Genomic DNA, 19,895 nt, shown 5'->3' with positions numbered 1-19,895 from the left:
CAGAGGCCATATACTGTTCAAGTGCTACCGATGCCATTTTCCTGTTTGCGTTTTCCTTTTGTTTTTGTTTTGTTTTTACAGTTCGTTGCTCATCCTAACTGTCAGCAGCAATTGCTTACCATGTGGTATGAAAATCTCTCAGGCTTACGTCAACAGTCTATCGCTGTGAAATTCCTGGCTGTCTTTGGAGTCTCCCTAGGCCTCCCTTTTCTCGCCATAGCCTATTGGATTGCTCCGTGCAGCAAGGTACAGACTGCTTAAGGTGCATGTCTTTGCGGTTATTTCTTCTCTCTACTTAGCATAACGTGAAGTCCATTTTGTCCAAATATGCAGCTGATCATTTCCCACATTTGAAGAAAATAGCCCTGAGATACCCAACGAAAGTAGAAAACCACTTAAGAGGGAAAATGCTAAGGTTTGCTTTTTTAAATCATTTTCTTAAAAGCCAGAAGAGTGATAACGTGGAAACTTTTATATACATGAGGCATAATCTGATCAATAACAGAATACGGGGGAATAAAGGCACTTTTCCTTTTCTAATTATGCAGTCTCCTAAACACACCCTCAAAGCCCACAGTCATAATAATTATAATAATGATGACAGGAATTAGTTCCATGGGGAATTTGATAAGCTAATGCAGTCAATAGTGTCCTCAGTGAATGGATCCTCTTGTCAGATCCACCAAGAGAAAACTCCTGCCAGCAGGACGATGGGCCAGAGACTTTGGGTCTGCCAACGAGGCCACTTAGCCAGGCGGACAATGAACTAACTGCCTTCAAGTAGAAGGGCTATCAGAGAATGGACAGCCAGTGATAACTGAGTACTTTCTTTTTGCTAAGCCCCATTCATGGAACACCTTATTTCACTCTCTCAATTAGGATGCATACACTTTACAAGCAGATTCAGAGAAGAGAAATGACTAGTTGCTGAGAATCAAAGGCTTCTCATACTGGGGCACTGCAGATCCGCCTCAACATCTTCCTTGTTTCCCAGCTTCTTTGTCTGGGTTCTGGCCCACATGGGCAGCTAATTAGGTCATGAGAAGGAAAACAGCCAAAGAAAAAAGGAGGGGAGCTGGAAAGGCGCCATGCTAGGTTCTTTGCTTCAGAAAGGGGGCTGTCTGGTTCCTGCCTGTAACGGAAGAAGTGAGGTCTGCAGGTGCCAAGCTGCCGCACCTCCTGTTCCACCATGCCTACAGCCCTTCTGATTCAAAGCCACAGAAGGCACCAGTGGTCACTCCAGCTTCAGGCAAGAGCGAGTGCCTATAAAGACGAATCATGCAGAAATTCTGAAATATGTTTCATGGGTTACATGGTCATCAGAGGTTCCAAAGCTCTGTGACTTATTACAAAAAGAACTAAGCTTAGGTAATCGACATTCGGTAGAAATATGACTACAGGGAGATTAGTTCCACGGGGAACCTGGTCAGCTAATGCAGTTAATAAAAGTGTCACCAGTGAATGGATCCTCTTGTCAGCTCCACCATGAGAAAATTCATGCCAGGAAAATGGGTCCAAGGCTTCAGATCTGCTAATGAGGCCGCCTACAAAGGAGGGCAATGGAGTGACTGCCTTAGAGTAGGAGGGGTATCAGAGAATATAATCAGGACTCAGACTCCTTCTCCTGTAGAATAGTATTAAAAAGAAAAGTCCTCATACTGAATATTTGTGGTGTCCACTCTTATATCTATTGAGGATTTTGTTTCTATGCCTGCACCTCTACCATGGCACAGATTGCTATATCAGTATTCCCCAAATGATACGTACGGATGGAGAAACAATCTTTTCTGTCCTTTATCATGAGCTGGGAAAAGCACAGTGAATGAGAAAAGACTAGCCAGATTTGAAACTGGATCAGCACTGGTCACTGCTTTGGGCACTTGTTTTCATATTGGCATTATCTAGTCTGTGCTGCAAATTAGATCGCTGCCTTCATCCAGAGACGGATGGGGACTTTGCATTTACATTCCGCAAGCCCCCAACTAATTCTAGGACATCAGTCATTAAAATTACAGCCAAACACTGCCTACGCTGACTTTTGTCATTAAACTACATGTGACGGTTTCCAGGGAACTAGGACTAAGCAACACCAGCAAACTGGCTTGCCTCGACCAACCTGCAAAAACATTCAGAAAGAGATGATCTGCCAGCTGATGACTACATTTTTTACATTTTCAGTAGATCTGAGAAGAATCCTAGTCAATATTACGCAGATGTGATGCCAAAAAAAGGGGAGGATGGTGGAAGTGGGAGAAATCCTGGACTTTCTGTGGATGCAGTAATCCAGTAAATTCAAGAGACAGATGTCACTATAGAACACAGGGGTTCTACAGCAGTCTTCTGGAATATTCTAGAAGTAATGATTACAGCAAAGTTTGGCCCCATGGCTGGAGCTTCCTCTCCTCTCTTCAGATACTTGTCTGATCAACATTTTGTGTTCCTGAAATGTCCAACAAGACAAAAAACAAAAACAGCACTTGAGATAAACGTGAGGTTGCCATTAAGCCGCTTGTGGTTTCTTTGCACTTTCTGGGCTCCAACTCTGAGCTCAGTGCAGTGGAGGGTGTGTTCATAGCTAAGTGACAAGCATTATTCCACAGTATGAGATAATTTTTGGTGGCAATGCTCATTCCAAGGAAAGATTCCTCATTAAAGAACTTGTCAAACTCACTCTGAGGCAGCCAAAGGACAGATAAAACAGTCAAGATATTTTAGTCTTTCCTTTCACCATTTAGAAAGAAGTCTTTCCAAGTTTGGGAGAGACATTAGATTTCTGAGGATTACAGAGAAGTCACATCTTCTGTGTAGGGAAACCAGCCCTCTCTAAAGGCCCCTGGTCCCCAAGAGGAGTGGCTCAGTGGGGAACTCTGTTAAGGTGCTGGTGTCTCTCCACCCACGGGTCGTGCCTTTATATCTGTCCAGTAATTCTATAGAAAAGCCAGTCATTCTAGCAATTCCATGTGCTAAGAGCTTTCCTATACCTCCCTCAAAGAAATTAGACTTTTGATGCTTTTATAAATGTATTCATAAAATGTCACTGCTAAGCCTCATCAATCTGCTAACGTCCATCCATGTCTAGCAAGTGTTTAGATTTCTGTTTCCAACTTAATGGTGCATTTACTTCCTAACAGTTGCTGTCCAAATTTAACAACTATCAGAGACCAAAACTTCTGAGCCTGCCAGAATAACCTCATCACATCTTTCCTAGTGAATTCCCAAGGCTGTCCGTTATATTTTTATGTAAGTTTCTGAGGGTCCCTAAAAAGACAGCTGAATAAGGAGATGATATAGGTGTAGAGTGTCAACAGGAGTTGAGCTTACTAACACGAAGACTAAAGAGGGCAACCAAGTCACAGACGCGCGCATACGGTAATGACTACAGGTCTGGGGCGCGGCACTGGTTTATCAGGGTCCGTGAAGAGAACAGTGACTTTTCATCGTTTTACCACTGAAGGGTCGGTGAGTTCTTGTTCACATGGATGCTCTCAGGTAAATCTCTTCCCAGAGAGCTCTTTATCCTCTAAACAAGGGCTGCCGTGCCAAAGGGCTTTTATGACTGATTGCACTGTTTTCCATCCTTTGATTTCCCATTCTGATTCATAATTTAGTTGTCTGGTAAAATCTGAGAGCTGAGAAAATAACCATCATCCTCAAGGGCTCAAACAGTCTCTCAGCAGCAGGGAGATGGGAGAAGTCAGCATCGGGAGCACTGAGGAACTGCACAAGTTCTAGCTATGCAAGTACAAGAGGGGAAGCTGTCTACCTCTGTTACCTGTTAACCCTTGTGGTCCAGCTGTCCTTATAAATTAGTACCCAGACTTGGGCGAGAGCTGTAAACAACTTTAGACTCCTACCTGATGTCTTTGCACTGTGTAATCTAACAGTTCATAACTCATGCATGTAGAAATGTTAACATGTTAGCCACTGCCCTAAACCTCCTTAGCCTCATCTCAACACAACCATCTAGTGAGAAAGGCATGAGAGACTGCCCAGCCTTGACAAAGCTGCAATGTCGTCCAGAGACAAGACAGAGAGAGGACAGTGCCTCCACAGGTCTTTGTATCCTCCTCATCTGTAGCTACCAGAGAGTCAAAAATGAAGTGAAAGTCGCTTAGTTGTGTCCAGCTCTTTGTGACCCCATTGACTAGTACAGTCCATGGGATTCTCCAGGCCAGAATACTGGAGTGACACACGATTAGATAAAAACCCTAATGCAATGTTTAAAGCATTGCCACAGAGGGGGAATCTGTGCCAGGAAATAGAGCATTTTCTGCTCTTCTGTTCCAACAGCTGCTGCCCTCAAATCCAGACAGAGGGTCCATCACATGTCACCCTGTTGGGAGAGGACTTACGAGTGCCAGAGGGCTGACCACCTCATCCTTAGCCAACTGTGAGCCCTGCAAAATCCTCTCCCCATCTCTCCACCCATTTCCTACCAGGGTTTTGCTTGTTTCTGTCTCCACTAGAAAATCAGCCACTTTGAAGGGAAGACGCAACTCTTACAATTTGTTTTAGCTCCATCGCCTGCAGTGTCCATCAACTTGTGCATAGATAGTTCCCCAAAGGGCTCATAACATAAATACACAAGGACGCTATAGAGGTCTCCCTTTGTGAATCCTTGCACACAAGCTTTTTAAGAGTCAGTCGATTTTTTCTTTTTTGGTCTTTTTTTTTTTTAGTCAGTCGACTATAAGTTTCCCCTTAGGAGAACTGCCTAAAGCTCTCGAGTGCCAAATACTGAGTATATCCTATAGGCCAGTAGCTGTGCTTCACTGCACATGTTAAATAATTCATTCCCTACATCAACTCTATGCAATAAGTACTATTTTATCCCCATCCTACAGGTGCATTCACTGAGACACAAAGGGATTCAGAAACTTGCCAAAAACCATAGAGCTGTGATTTAAATCCAGGGTCTTTGCTGCAGAGACCTGACCTTAGCCACTGTCCATGTACATATACACATCCCAGCATTGCCAATCACCCAGTTACATCAGCAGCATTACAGCCTTCAGTGCTGAATGTAAAGATCTTAGCTGCTAACTACTGACCTTGGAATGAATCTGATTCAGAGCTTTATAGTTAGCAGGGCTTTTCTAGAAGGGAGGAGTCAAAATCACCATGTGATTTTCACTACTCATTCCTCTTCTTTCCTTAGAAGCCCTACCTTTATAGCCCACTATTACTCAGCACCGCTTCAGCCCCCAAGACAAAGAGTAGAATCATATAGTAATGTGAAAACACAATGATCAGAGACACCATGTGCTGAGTGAATATATACTCCTCACTTCAAAGAAAGAAGATTCCTGCGCCCTGGGTTAGAGATTTTTAAAAAGAATTTTTGAGGGAGCATTCTGAATAATATGCCACGAATGTAGTTAAGGTCATTCAAAAATTTGAGACCCACTCCAGCCTTGTATGTTTCTTTTTGAAAATGCTTGATCCAAAGTCTGCCTCAGCTGATTCAGCTTTGCACAGCTTGTACACTAAGCCCTTGCTTGTGGCCACGAGCAGCAGGCAGCGAGTGAGGATGGCATTTGATGAGAAAGACTGGGGGTTCTGAGTGAGGAGAGATGCTGGCAACAGTCTCTGCATGCTCTCCTGCAGTCATGGCCTGCCTCATGGGCTTGTGGCTGCAGGGTCCCCATTAAGTGCTTCCACTTGTGGGCCAAGAGCCCAGTGCCACTAAACACAGAGGGGTGTCGACAAGTAAAAGCAGGTGCCCACCCTGAGGGCTGGAGAATGAAGTTCATTTGGAGCTAATTCGGAAAGATGACTCAGTTATTCTCATATTTATCTGTTTCCCAGAGTAAAAGAATAGCACCCAGAAAGTCTGGGGTGAGCCAGAGACTTAGGGCTGCAAGCTTGGGTTTCCTGATACATTGTCAGCTCATCAGGGCCAAGAAATGATGCAGCTGCCTGAGCCCACGTTTCAGACTCACCAGCTGTGCTCTTCTCGCAGAGCACACCAAGGCCCATGTCTTCTGAAGCTCTTCCACCTCTTTTTACACCTAACACTGTCATCTGACCCAGCGTTAATGACTCCACAACTAAGAGCAGCACTTTTCTCCTTTATTTTGGTTCACCTGGTGGCCTTGTGAAAGGAGCAAATTTTCCCCAACCATAATTTGCTTCAAAAAATTGAGACAAATAGGAAATGTCACCAAAAAGAGAAAAAGGAAATCACTGAAATGATTTGATCTCATCTGACCTTTATAATGTTTACCTGTTAAAAAGATGCTTTCAAGACCAGAAGAAAAATAGGAAAAAATGCATCAATTACTAACCTCGCTTTTCCTCCCTATGGCTTAAATCAAGTGGGACTGAGTTCAGGGTAACCTTCCACAACACTGAAGGGCCTTATCAGGGATTTTCCTTATGGTCTGCAATAAATACAGTAACTCTGACAGGTGCATTTTCTGCCAGAAGACAACTATTTGAATGAGGGGACCAAGAGAACATTAAATTTCTCAAAGCAACTCCTGTGGGGAATCCCAGGGCCAGCAAGGGTGCACCTGCGTGGCAGATCCCTGCAGTCAGGTACCTGCCTCGATGAGAAGATGGAGAGGTGTCCCCATGTCCTCATCCAGGTAGTCACCGGGAGATGTTACTTAGAGCCCAGTGATTAAGGAGTAGGGAAACATGGCTGCCAACCCTTTTAACAGCTGCGTCTGTCTCCATCTTCCCCACCTTTGTCTGGCATCTCTGGGACCCTGCTGGGACATGCAGGCCTGGTATCCCTTGCCCTGCCAACCCTTCCTTCCCCCACTCTGCAGTCACTCTCCAACTCCCCTCCCCTCTCCCCACCCCAGCCAGGGCACAGGGACAGGAGGCCACGCAGGGACTATGTAAGAGCCTCTGTCTACAGCAAATCATCCCAGCTTGTTGGCTGTGAAATGGGCTCCAAAAGGCCAACTCAGTCAGGTGAAATGCTGAAAAACTCAAAGTAGGTTTTTGACATCACATTCATAAGTCAACATGAAACATGGTTAGATTCCTTTTTTTTTTTCATTGAATTTATATGAGGTATTTTATTTGTCCTTATATTTAATCTCTGCATCCTGAATTTAGTACTTCTACCTATGGCTAAAAATTATCTACAGTCCATACCTTATAGATAACAAGGTTTAAACTTTACAGAGAAATGTCATGCGTAGGATGTTTGTGGGCCTCATGGTTTTCAGGTAAACCTCTCTGTCCACTTCTGAAGTTATTCTAGTGCCATATGACAATCTGATAAGACAGGTGATTCCAAACAAGTCCTTTCCAGCACAAGTAGGGATTTCCAATGTTCACACTTAAAATGCAGTTTTTTTAAAAATGATTTTTTTTAAACTATCATTTTTAATTTCAACAGATGGGTTCTATGGCATTAGAATGTTACAATAATAACTAGCACTGTTAAAGTGGATGATCATCACACTGAAGCATATTGAAAAACACTATCAAGCCATCTGATTTATAAATGTTATACTGAATATAGTCATAGTTAGGGAAGTTTCACCAGGAGAAACCCTATAGTTGATCTTCTGCTGAACCAATACTCTATATGCTGGCTGACATTTCTCTCTGGGACTCCTGAATGAAGCAGAACATGAACATTAATTGGTCACCGACTATAACTGAACGTTTGCCCAGAGAAGGAACTGTGTTCCAGAAAAGGTCCTCCTCTTTGCTCTTGTCTTATTAGTACACCTGGCTGAGGAGTCAGATTAGGTGAGGGTAACAGCAGTGACCTGGAAGAGACCCAAGTGAATTCATTCACGAGAGTCAGCAAAGACCCCTTACACAGCCCTCGAGTTACATCTCAGAGATCCAAGTGGCCTTTTCATGGCAAGCCACGGATAAGAAGATGTGACCAATACCTGCTCCCTAACAAGGCATCTTTTGGATCACTTCAGGTTCACATGGAACTGCATAAATTAAACACGTTCTCGGCCACAAAGAAAATCTCAGTAAGTTTTAGAGAAGTATAATAGAGGCTATGATCTGAACATACTGAGATAAAATTAGGATTTTTTAAAGCAAGGGGGGAAGTCCTGTGTGTCTACAAACTAAATAACCTCTGACTTGAAATCAAAAGGGAAATTATAAAATATTTATAATTGAGTATCAAGAAAAATGCTACAAGTCAAAATGTATAGAACATGGCTAAAGCAGAACCTAGCACAAACTGTACAGCTTTAAATAAATTTACCAGGATAGAAGAAATACTGAAAATAAATCATCTCACCTAAAATCCAAGAAAATAGACCAAAGAGCAACAGAACATATCCAAAGTGTAATTTTTTAAAAAAAATTCTGAACTCTTTTGAAACAGATTTTTTTTTTTCTAGATTCAAAAAGCATAAAATTCTTTTCCATGTGGTTGTGGGTAGCTGTGCAGTCAGACTGTAACATGATGTTACATCCGTGTATGCCACTCCTTTCTCTTACCACTCCCACTGAATTTTCTAAACAGGAAAAATTAAAGTCATCAGAAAATGAATTCAGTCAAGCAGCCTCTCACATAAAAACTCTAGAAAATGTCTGGGTTTGGCGAGCAGCTTCTGTCCAAAATGAAGAATTCTCTGGTTCAACTTTCAGCAAACGCCTTTTAAAGAGAGCCCTGCGCCTGCATGCAGCTGCCAGATTAACGTGTCTTATACACATTTTGTTTTCAGCTAGGACGAACACTGAGGAGCCCTTTCATGAAATTTGTAGCCCATGCAGTTTCCTTCACAATCTTCTTGGGATTGTTAGTTGTGAACGCATCAGACCGCTTTGAAGGCGTGAAAACCCTGCCCAATGAAACCTTCACAGACTACCCAAAACAGATCTTCAGAGTGAAAACTACACAATTCTCCTGGACAGAAATGCTCATCATGAAGTGGGTCTTGGGTAAGCAAGTCACTCTGTCTTTTATTCTCTCCTCCTCTAGTTATTTTAGGCCCTTACTAAACTCTGACTTCAGAAGCTCTTCTTCTCTGGAGTATACTCTTGACAAACAAAATGGTGAGGAGATGACCAGCGCGGAAGTCAAAACCAACTTCTGTCTGCGCTGGTATAAAAGGTGCACAGACCTGCAGTATGAATCCCAATTTTGAAAGGATTTGTTTGGGGGGAATTCATTCCATACTTTTTATTATATGTGTATTGAAAGTGACTATAAAGTGTCTGTGTTGGGGGGAGGGGGACATGTGGTCGTACTCATTTAAATATAGTCTACTAGAAGCCTAGCAGCTCAGATGGTAAAGAATCGCCTGCAATGCAGGAGACCTGGGTTCATTCCCTGAATCAGGATGATCCCCTAGAGAAGGGAATGGCTACCCTGGAGTATTCTTGCCTGGAGAATTCCACGGACAGAGGAGCCTGCTGGATTACAGTCCATGGGGTCCCAAAGAGTCAGGCATGACTGAGCAACTAACACTAGTAGCCTTAGGAAAAAAGTATAAGAGTGCATAGCTTAAAAGATATTTTTTGTTACCACTAAATACTGATACACAGTAAAATACCAATAACATAAAAATCTAAAAAGTTAGGGGACTAACATATTCTCATTATCTATGCTAATGAACATAATGAAGCTGTGAAATTCCTCTCTGTGGTGATATTTTGTGCTGCCAAAGTCTGCCACTAGAATTGCCAAGGAAATTATTCCCAGGTATCTCAATGACTAGCCAAGACAGGGTAGCTCCTTTCCCTAACTCACAAGAACTATTACTAGTAGAAATAAGCAAGATAAAATTAAACAGACAGTGGCTAAAACTGTACATGGTCAAATGTGTTACAGATTTTTCTAGCACTGAATTGATTGGTAAAAAAAAAAAATCAGACTTTGTAAGAAACAATGAAAAATTGCAAAAGTTACAACCAGTGGTACTGTATATAACCAAAACTTGATCAATAAGTTATAAGATTTACATCAAAAAGATTTGAATTTTATAAGAATGTTGAGTGAAACTAAACCGAAAAAAGACAAAAAATTTATGCAGTATCAAGATTAGACCAATTAATTAAACTGTCCTAATGATATTCACCTGGAGAAGGCAATGGCACCCCACTCCAGTACTCTTGCCTGGAAAATCCCATGGACGGAGGAGCCTGGTGGGCTACAGTCCATGGGGTCACTAAGAGTCGGACACAACTGAGCGACTTCACTTTCATTTTTCACTTGCATGCATTGGAGAAGGAAATGGCAACCCACTCCAGTGCTCTTGCCTGGAGAATCCCAGGGACAGGGGAGCCTGGGGTCGCACAGAGTCGGACACGACTTAATTGACTCAGCAGCAGCAGCAGCAATGATATCCGCCACCACCCCCTACCCCGCCCACCCCTAATTGCCTTTCTTAACAACAATTCAATCTTGGCATAGGGTTCGTCATGTTTATATTCACAAACATTGAGTCAAAACATATTCAGGGTCAAAGTGCCTGCACTGCCAATCAACAAATTCACCGAAGAACAAGTACTTGAAAAGACAGCCTAATACCTGCCCTGTGCTAATCACATGACTGCACAGTGCCACAGGTTCAACCCTTCTGGCCTAAGAGCACAAGAGTTGAACCACTGAAGAAGATCCTATAGACCCCCAAGCTGGGAACAACTTGGAATACAGCTTTTAAGCTGCATCTCTGAGTCATAACAAGGTAATGAGGAGAAGAATGGTTTGACCCAAAGGGCAGAAGCAGGAAAGCATGCCATGCTTCCCAGGAGCTTTTAATCAACTGGCAAGTCTGCAACCAAAGGCTTCCTTAGTGGACTTGCCGGCACTCAAGTTGCAAAGGAACAGGAAAGCCTGTTGTAAAGTAGTTCTGTGGCCTTCCACAGTTCAGAGTCTATCCTCATTCTCCCTAGTATAACACCCCCACCTCCAATTTAACTAAATTAAGCACTTTAACACCAGGTACTTTGCAATGGTCTGAATGTTCATGTCCCCCCAAATTCATATGTTAAGACCCTAATTCCAATGTGATGGTATTAGAAGCAGGGCCTATGGGAGGTGCTTAGGTCATGAGCGTGGAGCCCTCATGAACAGGATTAGTGTCCTTTAAAAGAGAACCCAGAGCATGCTCTCACCCTCACTCTGCCACATGAGGATACAGCAAGCAATCTGCAACCTGAAACGTTCTGGCACCACAGTCTTGGACTTACAGCCTCCAGAACTGTGGGAAATAAATTTCTGTTCATAAGACACTCAGTCTGTGCAACTTTGTTATAGCAACCCAAATTAAGACATCATTTTCTAAAAAAAAAACAAAAACTGACATGTTGGGTTTATGAATAAAACAAAGGATTTACAGCACCACTCACTCACTCAGCTCATAACCTGGACAGCAGGTATAAGACTAGTGAGTGCAAGCATATTCCCCCTTAAGTGGGTATCCTATCGTATGTCACCGTGATTCTCCTACGAGGCCATGGCGTCTTCCTGATGCCGTATTTCTCTTCCTGGGTGTCAGGGCGTCCTCACAATAAGAGGGAAGTATCTCTAGCTACAGAGGCGCCAGCTTCCAGCTTCTGCCCATCAAAGCAAAGCTGAATTTTCAAGACTGTTAACACCATTAGTCTTATGAAGGGGAAGGCTTATTTTTCATTGACCTACTTCCTGTTACATTTGAGTCAAAAGAAAAATTCTAACTACCTTTTCTTACTAGATTATATTTTTCAAACTTTTATTGTAAATAATTTTAAGAATTGGAAATATCAAGAGAAGATTATAATGAACCCTGTGGGCCAGTCTCTCATCTCCAACAATTAGTAAATCAATGCTAATCTTTGCTTCATCTTACTTCCCTTCTACCAACCCTGAAAAATTTTGAGTCAAATCCTAGGTATCATAAAATTTCATTTACAAACGTTTTGTGTGAATCCTAAAAGAAAATTCCTCTTTTACTTTTTTCCAATCTTTCTGTGCTGCCAAGTTCACTGACATTTTTTTCTAAATCATCTGTGATTTCGATCCTCAACCAATGAATTTTTCATTTCAAATATTGTAGTTTTCAACCCTTTAAGTTCCACTTGGTTCTCTCTTATAACTTTCATTTCTTTGTGGTATTTATATTTTCCTTTAAATCCTTGAACATAATGTATGTATTCATAGTAAGAACCGTTATAAAGCCCTAATTTCATCATTTCTATCATTTTTGGGTTACTGACTAAACTTTCTCCAGACATGGATCATTTTTTTCCTATATCTTGGTGAGTTAGTAATTTCTGATTGAATGATGGACACATCACATGCTATATTGTTCAGCATCTAGATTTCACTGTCTTCAAAGAGATACTTTGTTTTCTTCTGACAGGTTATTAAATTCTTACAGATGAGTTTGGTCCTTTTCAGACTTTCACAGAGTGGATCTGGAGAAGCTTTACAATAGGATTGATTATCCTCGTACTAGAGACACACATCTGGTGTCACTACTAAATGGCCTCAGCAATCAACAAAGGCTCTCAGTTCTGGAGGGTCAGGACTCAAACATCTCTCCCCTCTGGATGAGCAGTTTCTGAGCCTTAGAAATGAGTCAGCTTACAGACCTCTGGCTGTGGTTTATGGAGTTTTACTCTATGCATTCGTGACTTAATATTAAGGGAACATTCAAAGGGTTTTACTTATGTGAGTTACTTATGTACATTTCTGGACTAGTTTTGTTTGTGTTTGGCTTTGTGTTTTTGGTTCTGCGTAGCACCTTTCTCTCTGAAACCCTGCCATATAACATCTAACCACTTCAACCTTCCTGAACTCCCATCTCTGTCTCTTCAATTCACTGGGACTGCTTCTATGCTTCTAGGATCCCTCTCTACACCCTGAACATTGAAATGTGCCTCCAATTTAAAAAAAAAAAAGAAGACAGGGCTATCATGTGACTTTTCTTGCTTGTTTCTCTTCACGAAGGATCACAGTGCTGTGCTGTTTCCAACATCTGAAAATAGTTTCTTTTTTCCCCCAGTTTACTGCTTCACCGTGACAGATAATAGAAATCGGGGTTCTTTTTCTAAAACAGAACTACAAACATAAAAGAAAATGAATAATCCATTTTCAAATACCCAGTCAGTATTCAAATTTCTTTGAGAAGATAAATTGAATAAATATCTGCCTAGCTTCCTTTCTCTCCTCCTTCAGGCCTCTGTTCACATTTTATCTTATCAGAAGAGTTGAGCTGGTAAGAGGAAGCTCCCTCACCTACCCCCTTTGATGAGATGAAATATGAACAGAGAAGGAAGAGAGAAAGCAGGCTGTGCAGGCATCTGGGTGAAAAGCATTCCAGAAAGACAGTTCAGCCTGTGTTGACGGCTTGGATTCAGGAGCGAGCTGGCGAAGTCTGAGGAACAGCAGAGAAACTAGTGTGGCTGCAGCAGAATAAATAAGGGAGAGACGGCAGAGAAGAGGGACAGGCGGGGCCAATCACACAAGGCCGTGGAGGCCATGATACGGCTGAGATGACTAGAAACGACTGGATAGTTCTGACCACAGAAGTGACATCCCACAGCTTCATTTTCTAGGGGACTGCAGGCTGCTGGGCAGAGAACTGATAACTCTGGGACAAGAGCAGAAACAGGGAAGCCAGTTAGGCAGCCACTGCAGTAATTCAGGTGGGAAAATGGCTGATTTTGAGGAGGGAGTAGAGTAGATTATATTTTGCAGGTAAAAGCAATGATAGTAATCGCTACTGGATTGTCTGTGGGGTGTAAGAGAAAGAAGGTGGTCAAGGAAAATTCCAAGTGTTTTAGTTCAAGTAAGGTATAAGAGAGATTTCCTCGAAGGCAGGAACTGCAGCCATGAAATTAAAAGACTCTTGCTCCTTGGAAGAAAAGCTATGACAAACCAAAATAGCATATTAAAAAGCAGAGATGTCACTTTGCTGACAAAGGTCTGGCAAGTCAAAGCTATGATTTTTCCAGTAGTCATGTAAGATGTGAGAGTTGGACCATAAAGAAGGTTGAGTGTGGAAGAACTGATGCTTTCGAACTGTGGTGTTGCATAAAGCTCTTGAGAGTCCCTAGGACAGCAAGGAGATCAAACCAGTCAATCCTAAAGGAAATCAACCCTGAATATTCATTGGGAGGACTGATGCTGAAGTTGAAGTTCCCATACTTTGGTCACCTGATGCAAAGAGTTGACTCACTGGAAAAGAACCTGATGCTGGGAAAGACTGAGAGCAGGAGGAGAAGAAGGTGACAGAGGATGAGATGGTCAGATGGGATCTCAATGGACACGAGTTTGAGCAAACTCTGAGACACAGTGAAGGACAGGGAAGCTGGCATGCTGCAGTCCAAGGGGTCGCAAAGAGTCAGACACAACTGAGTGGCTGAACTAAGCCAGGAAAGACCAGGGAAGGAGCAGTTTGAAGAGAGACATGGAAATCAAGAGTTCAGTTGAGATTATCTATTAGATCTCCAAGTGGAAATGTCAAGTAGCAAACTGGATATACATGCTGAAGTTCAGAGAGACTGGGGTTGGAAACATTATTCGGGCATGTCAGTCTATTTAAAGTAAATTATATGTAATACCTCAACTGTGAATGTGAACGGATGAACCGAGGGCCAAGCCCTCCGGCACAGCAATATTTAAAGGATGGGGAAACAGGAAGAATCTTATCCAGCAAAGGAGACTGAAGTAAAAGAGTGGTGTCTGAGAAGCCAACCAAAGTCACTGTGTCAAGACCCACGGACTGATCACTATGTCGAATGGTGCTGACAGATCAGGTGACAGGAGGCCTGAAGATGATTGACCCCTGACTTCAGAAGCAAAGTTCCTGAGTAGCGAGAGGGGATGGGCCCCAGCAGGCCAGCAGAGGGCTGGTCCTTAGCAGGAGCGCGGACACTTGCGCTACGGGTGTCAGGAGGAAGGCAGCATTGAGGGCACAGAGCAGGTAGCCTGGTAAGCACAGGGGCAAATGCACTTGCACGCATAAGTTTTCAGTTAGCATTGTTTCCATTTTCTCAGCTTCTTCCTCCACAAAGCCATTCTAGCTATTAAGCATTATATTATATACCAGGCACTGTGCCAGATACCAGGGAAGCAGCTCTAAGACGAATATTATCTTGACTCTAAATACTTCCTGGAGCTCTCTAATTATTCAACATTACAACTACTACTAACAACTTGTGAGAGAAACACACGGAGCACGGTGCTCACTGTTCTCTTTGGGCAGCAAACCCTACGGTCCACAATCTGATCTGATCTCTGCCTAGACTTGGAGAGGCCTGAACTGGCATCAGGCTCTTACTGAAAACAGCCTCAAACACTACGCCCGGGCAGTGCCAGGAGAAACACAGCACACGGTTCTCTTCCCCCAGGACTCATGAATGTGGTCCTTGGGACAGACTGGCTATACTAACACCCAAACCATGACTCCCTCTCCACCAGGGCTGGACAGGACTTTAGGACCCTAACAAGTTCAACTGGCTCCTGCAGAGATGGAGAGAGGGGTTGATCATTAGGGGTGAGGGGCCTCGTCCAGGTGTCCCTGCTTCTGCCCTTATCACCCCTGTGCCCCAGCAGATGCTCAGCACAGGAGCTAGAGATCCTCTGAAAATGTAATCAGATTGTGCTACTTTGCTTCCAAACTCCTCAACACCATCCCATCTTCCCCAGCGTGAGAGCCACTGTCACAGTAAAGGACTCACAGCCCTCCACCTCTGCGCCCTCATCTTCCACCACCTCCCACCTCCCTTGCTCTCATTTAGCCCCACTGGCTTCCTGGCTTCAAACTGTTTCTGCCTCAGAACCTTGACTTAGGCTGGTCCCTCTGCCTAAGAGTTTTCCCCATGAGCACCACCATGGCTCGCTTCCTCACCTCCTCAGGTCTGTGTTCTAAAGTATCCTTTTCTGAGTGAAGCCCTTTTTTAACTGGCCTGTTTAAACATGTATGGTCCCCCACTCACGGTCCCCCTAGCCCCACTTCTCTTTTTCTACACGCTTTTCTCTGTCTCTCACCAGGCTCCTCTGTCCATGGGATTCTCCAGGCAAGAATACTGGAGTGGGTTGCCATTTCCTCCTCCAGGGGATCTTCCTGACCCAGGGATTGAATCTGTGTCTCTTGCGTCTCCTGCATTGACAGGCAGATTCCTTACCACTGTGCCACCTGGAAGCCCCAATTAATATTAGCATTTCTGTAATCAAACAAATTGTCGCTCTTTTCATCCTCTGTGAGCTCTCACTCCATGTGGATATCTGGTATTCCCAAAGACCTCTTTCAAAGGCCACACAGTGTGTCAATGACCTATTGCTTCTCCAAATCTGTGCCAGGCACGTGGGTCGTTCTTCTGCTGTACAATTCTATGGAAGGGTCAAACCCAATCAGAAATCTATTCTTCCTGAACTCCAGATGCTTTACTTGATTACCAACAGAGTTTTGAGGCACTTCTAGATTATAAATCCAGGAGATTTAAAGTAAGGGCAGAGGAGATGGAAGCCACAAGGAGATTAAAACTACCCGCAAAGACAGAAGGAAAACCACGACACAGTATCAAGGGAGACACAAGAAGAGCATGACACAGGAAGGAGAGACGAATTTGCTAGTATACATGTGTGTTCTCTAGAGCTATAAGATGATCTGCTTTGGAAAGGACCAAATAAACCAGAGATCATCGATCCTTGGCCTGGAGAATCTCTGACATCAGTTTATACCACAGGAACATATCTTTCTTGCCTATCTCATTAGCAGTCACTCTGGGGTAGAGGAAAGAGCTGAAAATCCATCATGTGAGCTAGAGACTGTGGCTGTACCGATGCTCACCAGAGGACTATAACCTTTGTGGTCTGCAGAAAGCCATGGAGCTTGGAGGGCAGGAAGCCTCTCCACTATGCATGTCACTTCTCGATCTAGGAAGAGAATTCCTAGACATGACATGAAGACTCTCTTGACCCAACTCTTACAGAAAACCTGGCAGTGTTTTCTTAAACAGACACCCCAGCTGGAAGCCCAACTGAGGGAGATGTAAGTGTCTAGCAAGGCAGGAAAACACGCCTAAAGAGCAGAGGAGGAAAGAGCTTGAGGCCAGCTGGCAAGAGACCCAGGCCTGACTGTGCCCCTTCCTCCTTGGTGGCTCTGCCTCTCTAAATTTCAGCTTGCATGTGTATGAAATGTGAGGATCGAGTTGCTCCCTCACCCCACCCACCACAGATTACAAACTCTCTGAAGTGAAGTGAAGTCGCTCAGTCGTGTCCGACTCTTTGCAATCCATGGACTGTAGCCCACCAAGCTCCTCCATCCATGGGATTCTTCAGGCAAGAATACTGGAGTGGGTTGCGATTTCCTTCTCCAGGGGATCTTCCCGACCCAGGGATCGAACCCAGGTCTCCCACATTGCAGGCAGATGCTTTAACCTCTGCATCTGAGGGCAGTGCTAAGTCTTAGCTGCAGAATCATACATGTAAGTTTGACCAAGAATAAAACTGCAAAAGAAAATGGGCTGCGTTCCTCACCCAGGTCATTCCTTTGATGGTTTCTTCATTTATTTAGGTAAATTCCAAACAGACTACTTCAACCAAACTGCCAAAATTTCTCCCAGCAAGTCAGGCCACGTTACTGCTCCGCTTATCACCTTGAGGAGATATCTGGCTGCTCAGGGTGACTACCTAGATACCGAGCTGCCTGGTCTCCCCTTCATGGCCTGAAGGAGGGCCTTTCAGGATCTACCAGGCCTTCACTAGCTTTCCCTGCTGCCAATCTCCAGCCCCTTATCCCTACCAACCCTTAAGCCATACTGGGTCTCCTGCTGCTGCTGCTGCTGCTAAGTCACTTAAGTCATGTCTGACTCTGTGCGACCCCATAAACTGCAGCCCACCAGGCTGCCCCGTCCCTGGGATTCTCGAGGCAAGAATACTGGAGTGGGTTCCCATTTCCTTCTCCAATGCATGAAAGTGAAAAGTGAAAGTGAAGTTGCTCAGTTGTGTCCGACTCTTAGCGACCCCATGGACTGTATGTAGCCCACCAGGCTCTTCCGTCCATGGGATTTTCCAGGCAAGAGTACTGGAGTGGGGTGCCATTGCCTTGTCCAAGCTTCCTGCAGTTTCCTAGAATAGTCTGTTCTCCCTCATGTCCACGGCTTCCGCCCCTACTCCTTCCCCCAGCTAACTCCTCATGCCAGGAGTCACCTACTTCATTCAGTCAAAAGCATGTTGTTACAGGCACTGTGTTGGGTCTCATGACTATAATACTGACCGCTCTTATCCCTGTGTGTCCACGCACAGTCTCTTGGACATTCTTATTACAGCATCTGTCACTTTGTAGCACTACTGTTTGTAGACACACTTGGCTCCAGCACTAGACCATGTGTGCCGGGGAAGGGACAGCATCTTCTTGGCTGCTGTACCCCCAGAATGGTCCCTGGCACAAAGTCGGAGCTCAACACTGTCCATTAAGTGGCGAATGAGTTCCTGAACAGTGACGTAAGTCTGTGCCTAGTAGAGAGTATGTGGGGGGCTGGGGTGGGGGGGGGCGGCAGTGCAGTGAAAAGAGGGTCCTGAACTCCCTGAGACTCTGGATAATTTACTTGTCATCTCTGTACACTAGTCTGTCCATCAGTAAAGTGGAAATAATTAGAGTAGGTACCTACCAGGCTGTAAGCAAGCTTTAGAGTTGGAAAAGGGCTTAGTACAGGGCCTGGCACCTAGAGGGTGCTCAACAATGATTAGCTACTGAAAGTCAGAGGAGAAGATGAGCTTTGTTAGAAAACTTTTGAATCTATTAATATCATCTCCTTGCCTGGAAAACAAATGAACCCTAAATGAGTCTGGGGCCCAGATCTGTTGCAAAGAACCTCCTGTTGAGCTGGAGTTTGGATGTCAGGGCTTGAAGGTTGAGGGCTTCTTGGCATATTCTCCCACCTGTGAGTTAACAGAATGCCTAAGTCCCAACTCAATAATCAGAAGGTAACCCAGAAGAACAGACAAGCCTCCCAGGAGGTGGTCTGGGGGTCCAGGGACAGTGTAGAGAAACCCAATGTAGAGGAAGGGGCTATGGCCATTTAAGGAGTTCACACAGTTAAGTCTCACAGGAATCTGAAGGGGGAATCCCTTCTGAAAAGCACCTGAGGCAGGGATCGGAGCGAACAGTCTTTTGAACTGTCAAGCCCCATATCAGCAGCCTGTAGGCCTTACTTAGAACCTGCCTGAATGAAAAGCTACTCATTTCCCTCAAGGCTTCCCAGCATGTCCCAATCTGTTCCCCTGCCAGTCATCCCCATTAATTACCAGTGACCTTGCTCTCTGGGCTCCAGACATCCCTGAGTGAAGGGGTTGCCTGAAGGAGGCTCCAGTGCCCAACATCCTTACCCTCTAAGCCCCTGGGCTCTATATACTCATCGGACTGACATGCTAGGGGCAGGAGTCCAGGGGGCTCAGCTTGGATATAAAATGCTGAACTACCCTCAGCACCTTGGAAGCAGGAAACCTAATTTCACTCACTAAAGTACTTAATTGCACACATTTCTCTTTTCGTTAAGCATTCCTGTTGCTCAAACCCTTGGGCCCATGCTACTTTCACTCAGGGCCTTGGAATAATTTCAATTAGTCTGGGTAAGTTAATATGCAAATATGGGAAGACTGACGTGGGCGCTGGACCATGGAAGAAATGATTTGCAATCCCCAATGAGGTGCCTCTATGTTGGTCAGAAAAGTCAGTTTACTGTAAATAATTTGCATTTCAGATTTGCAGAACTTTTAGTGCTGGAAATTACATCAAAATTTCAAGAAAATCAAGGAACTTATCCAAGGTCACACACCCAGTAAGTGAGCAAGGTAGAACTGAACCAAGGGCTTCCTGAATTAAGGCAATTGATAGCCTGTAATTCTCCTAGTGCTCAGCTAAAAGCAGTCCACCCAGACATTAGGAATTTTAATTATCAGGGGGAGGGCGCAGGCGCATGGAGGAAAGCAACAAACATTATCTTTTCCAGCCTGTAATGGT

General features: G+C 44.1%; 1 protein-coding gene across 4 annotated transcripts in view; it reads left to right on the top strand.

Moving 5' to 3' along the window:
* The window catches only part of TRPC7 (transient receptor potential cation channel subfamily C member 7), a 139,898-nt gene that overhangs the window by 72,757 nt on the left and 47,246 nt on the right, over positions 1-19,895 (top strand). For 2 of the 4 annotated variants that reach the window (XM_068980043.1, XM_068980045.1), the window contains 2 exons: positions 82-246; positions 8,664-8,880. In XM_068980043.1, the coding sequence (XP_068836144.1) occupies positions 82-246; positions 8,664-8,880 (382 nt within the window). The remainder of the gene's footprint in view (positions 1-81; positions 247-8,663; positions 8,881-19,895) is intronic. The other 2 variants (XM_068980046.1, XM_068980044.1) reach the window with 1 other exon arrangement.

The sequence above is a fragment of the Capricornis sumatraensis genome, chromosome 9 (genome assembly GCF_032405125.1).
Source record: "Capricornis sumatraensis isolate serow.1 chromosome 9, serow.2, whole genome shotgun sequence".
Taxonomy (NCBI): Eukaryota; Metazoa; Chordata; class Mammalia; order Artiodactyla; family Bovidae; genus Capricornis; species Capricornis sumatraensis.
The sequence above is the reverse complement of the archived record's forward strand: the minus strand, read 5'-3'. Positions and strand labels throughout refer to the sequence as shown.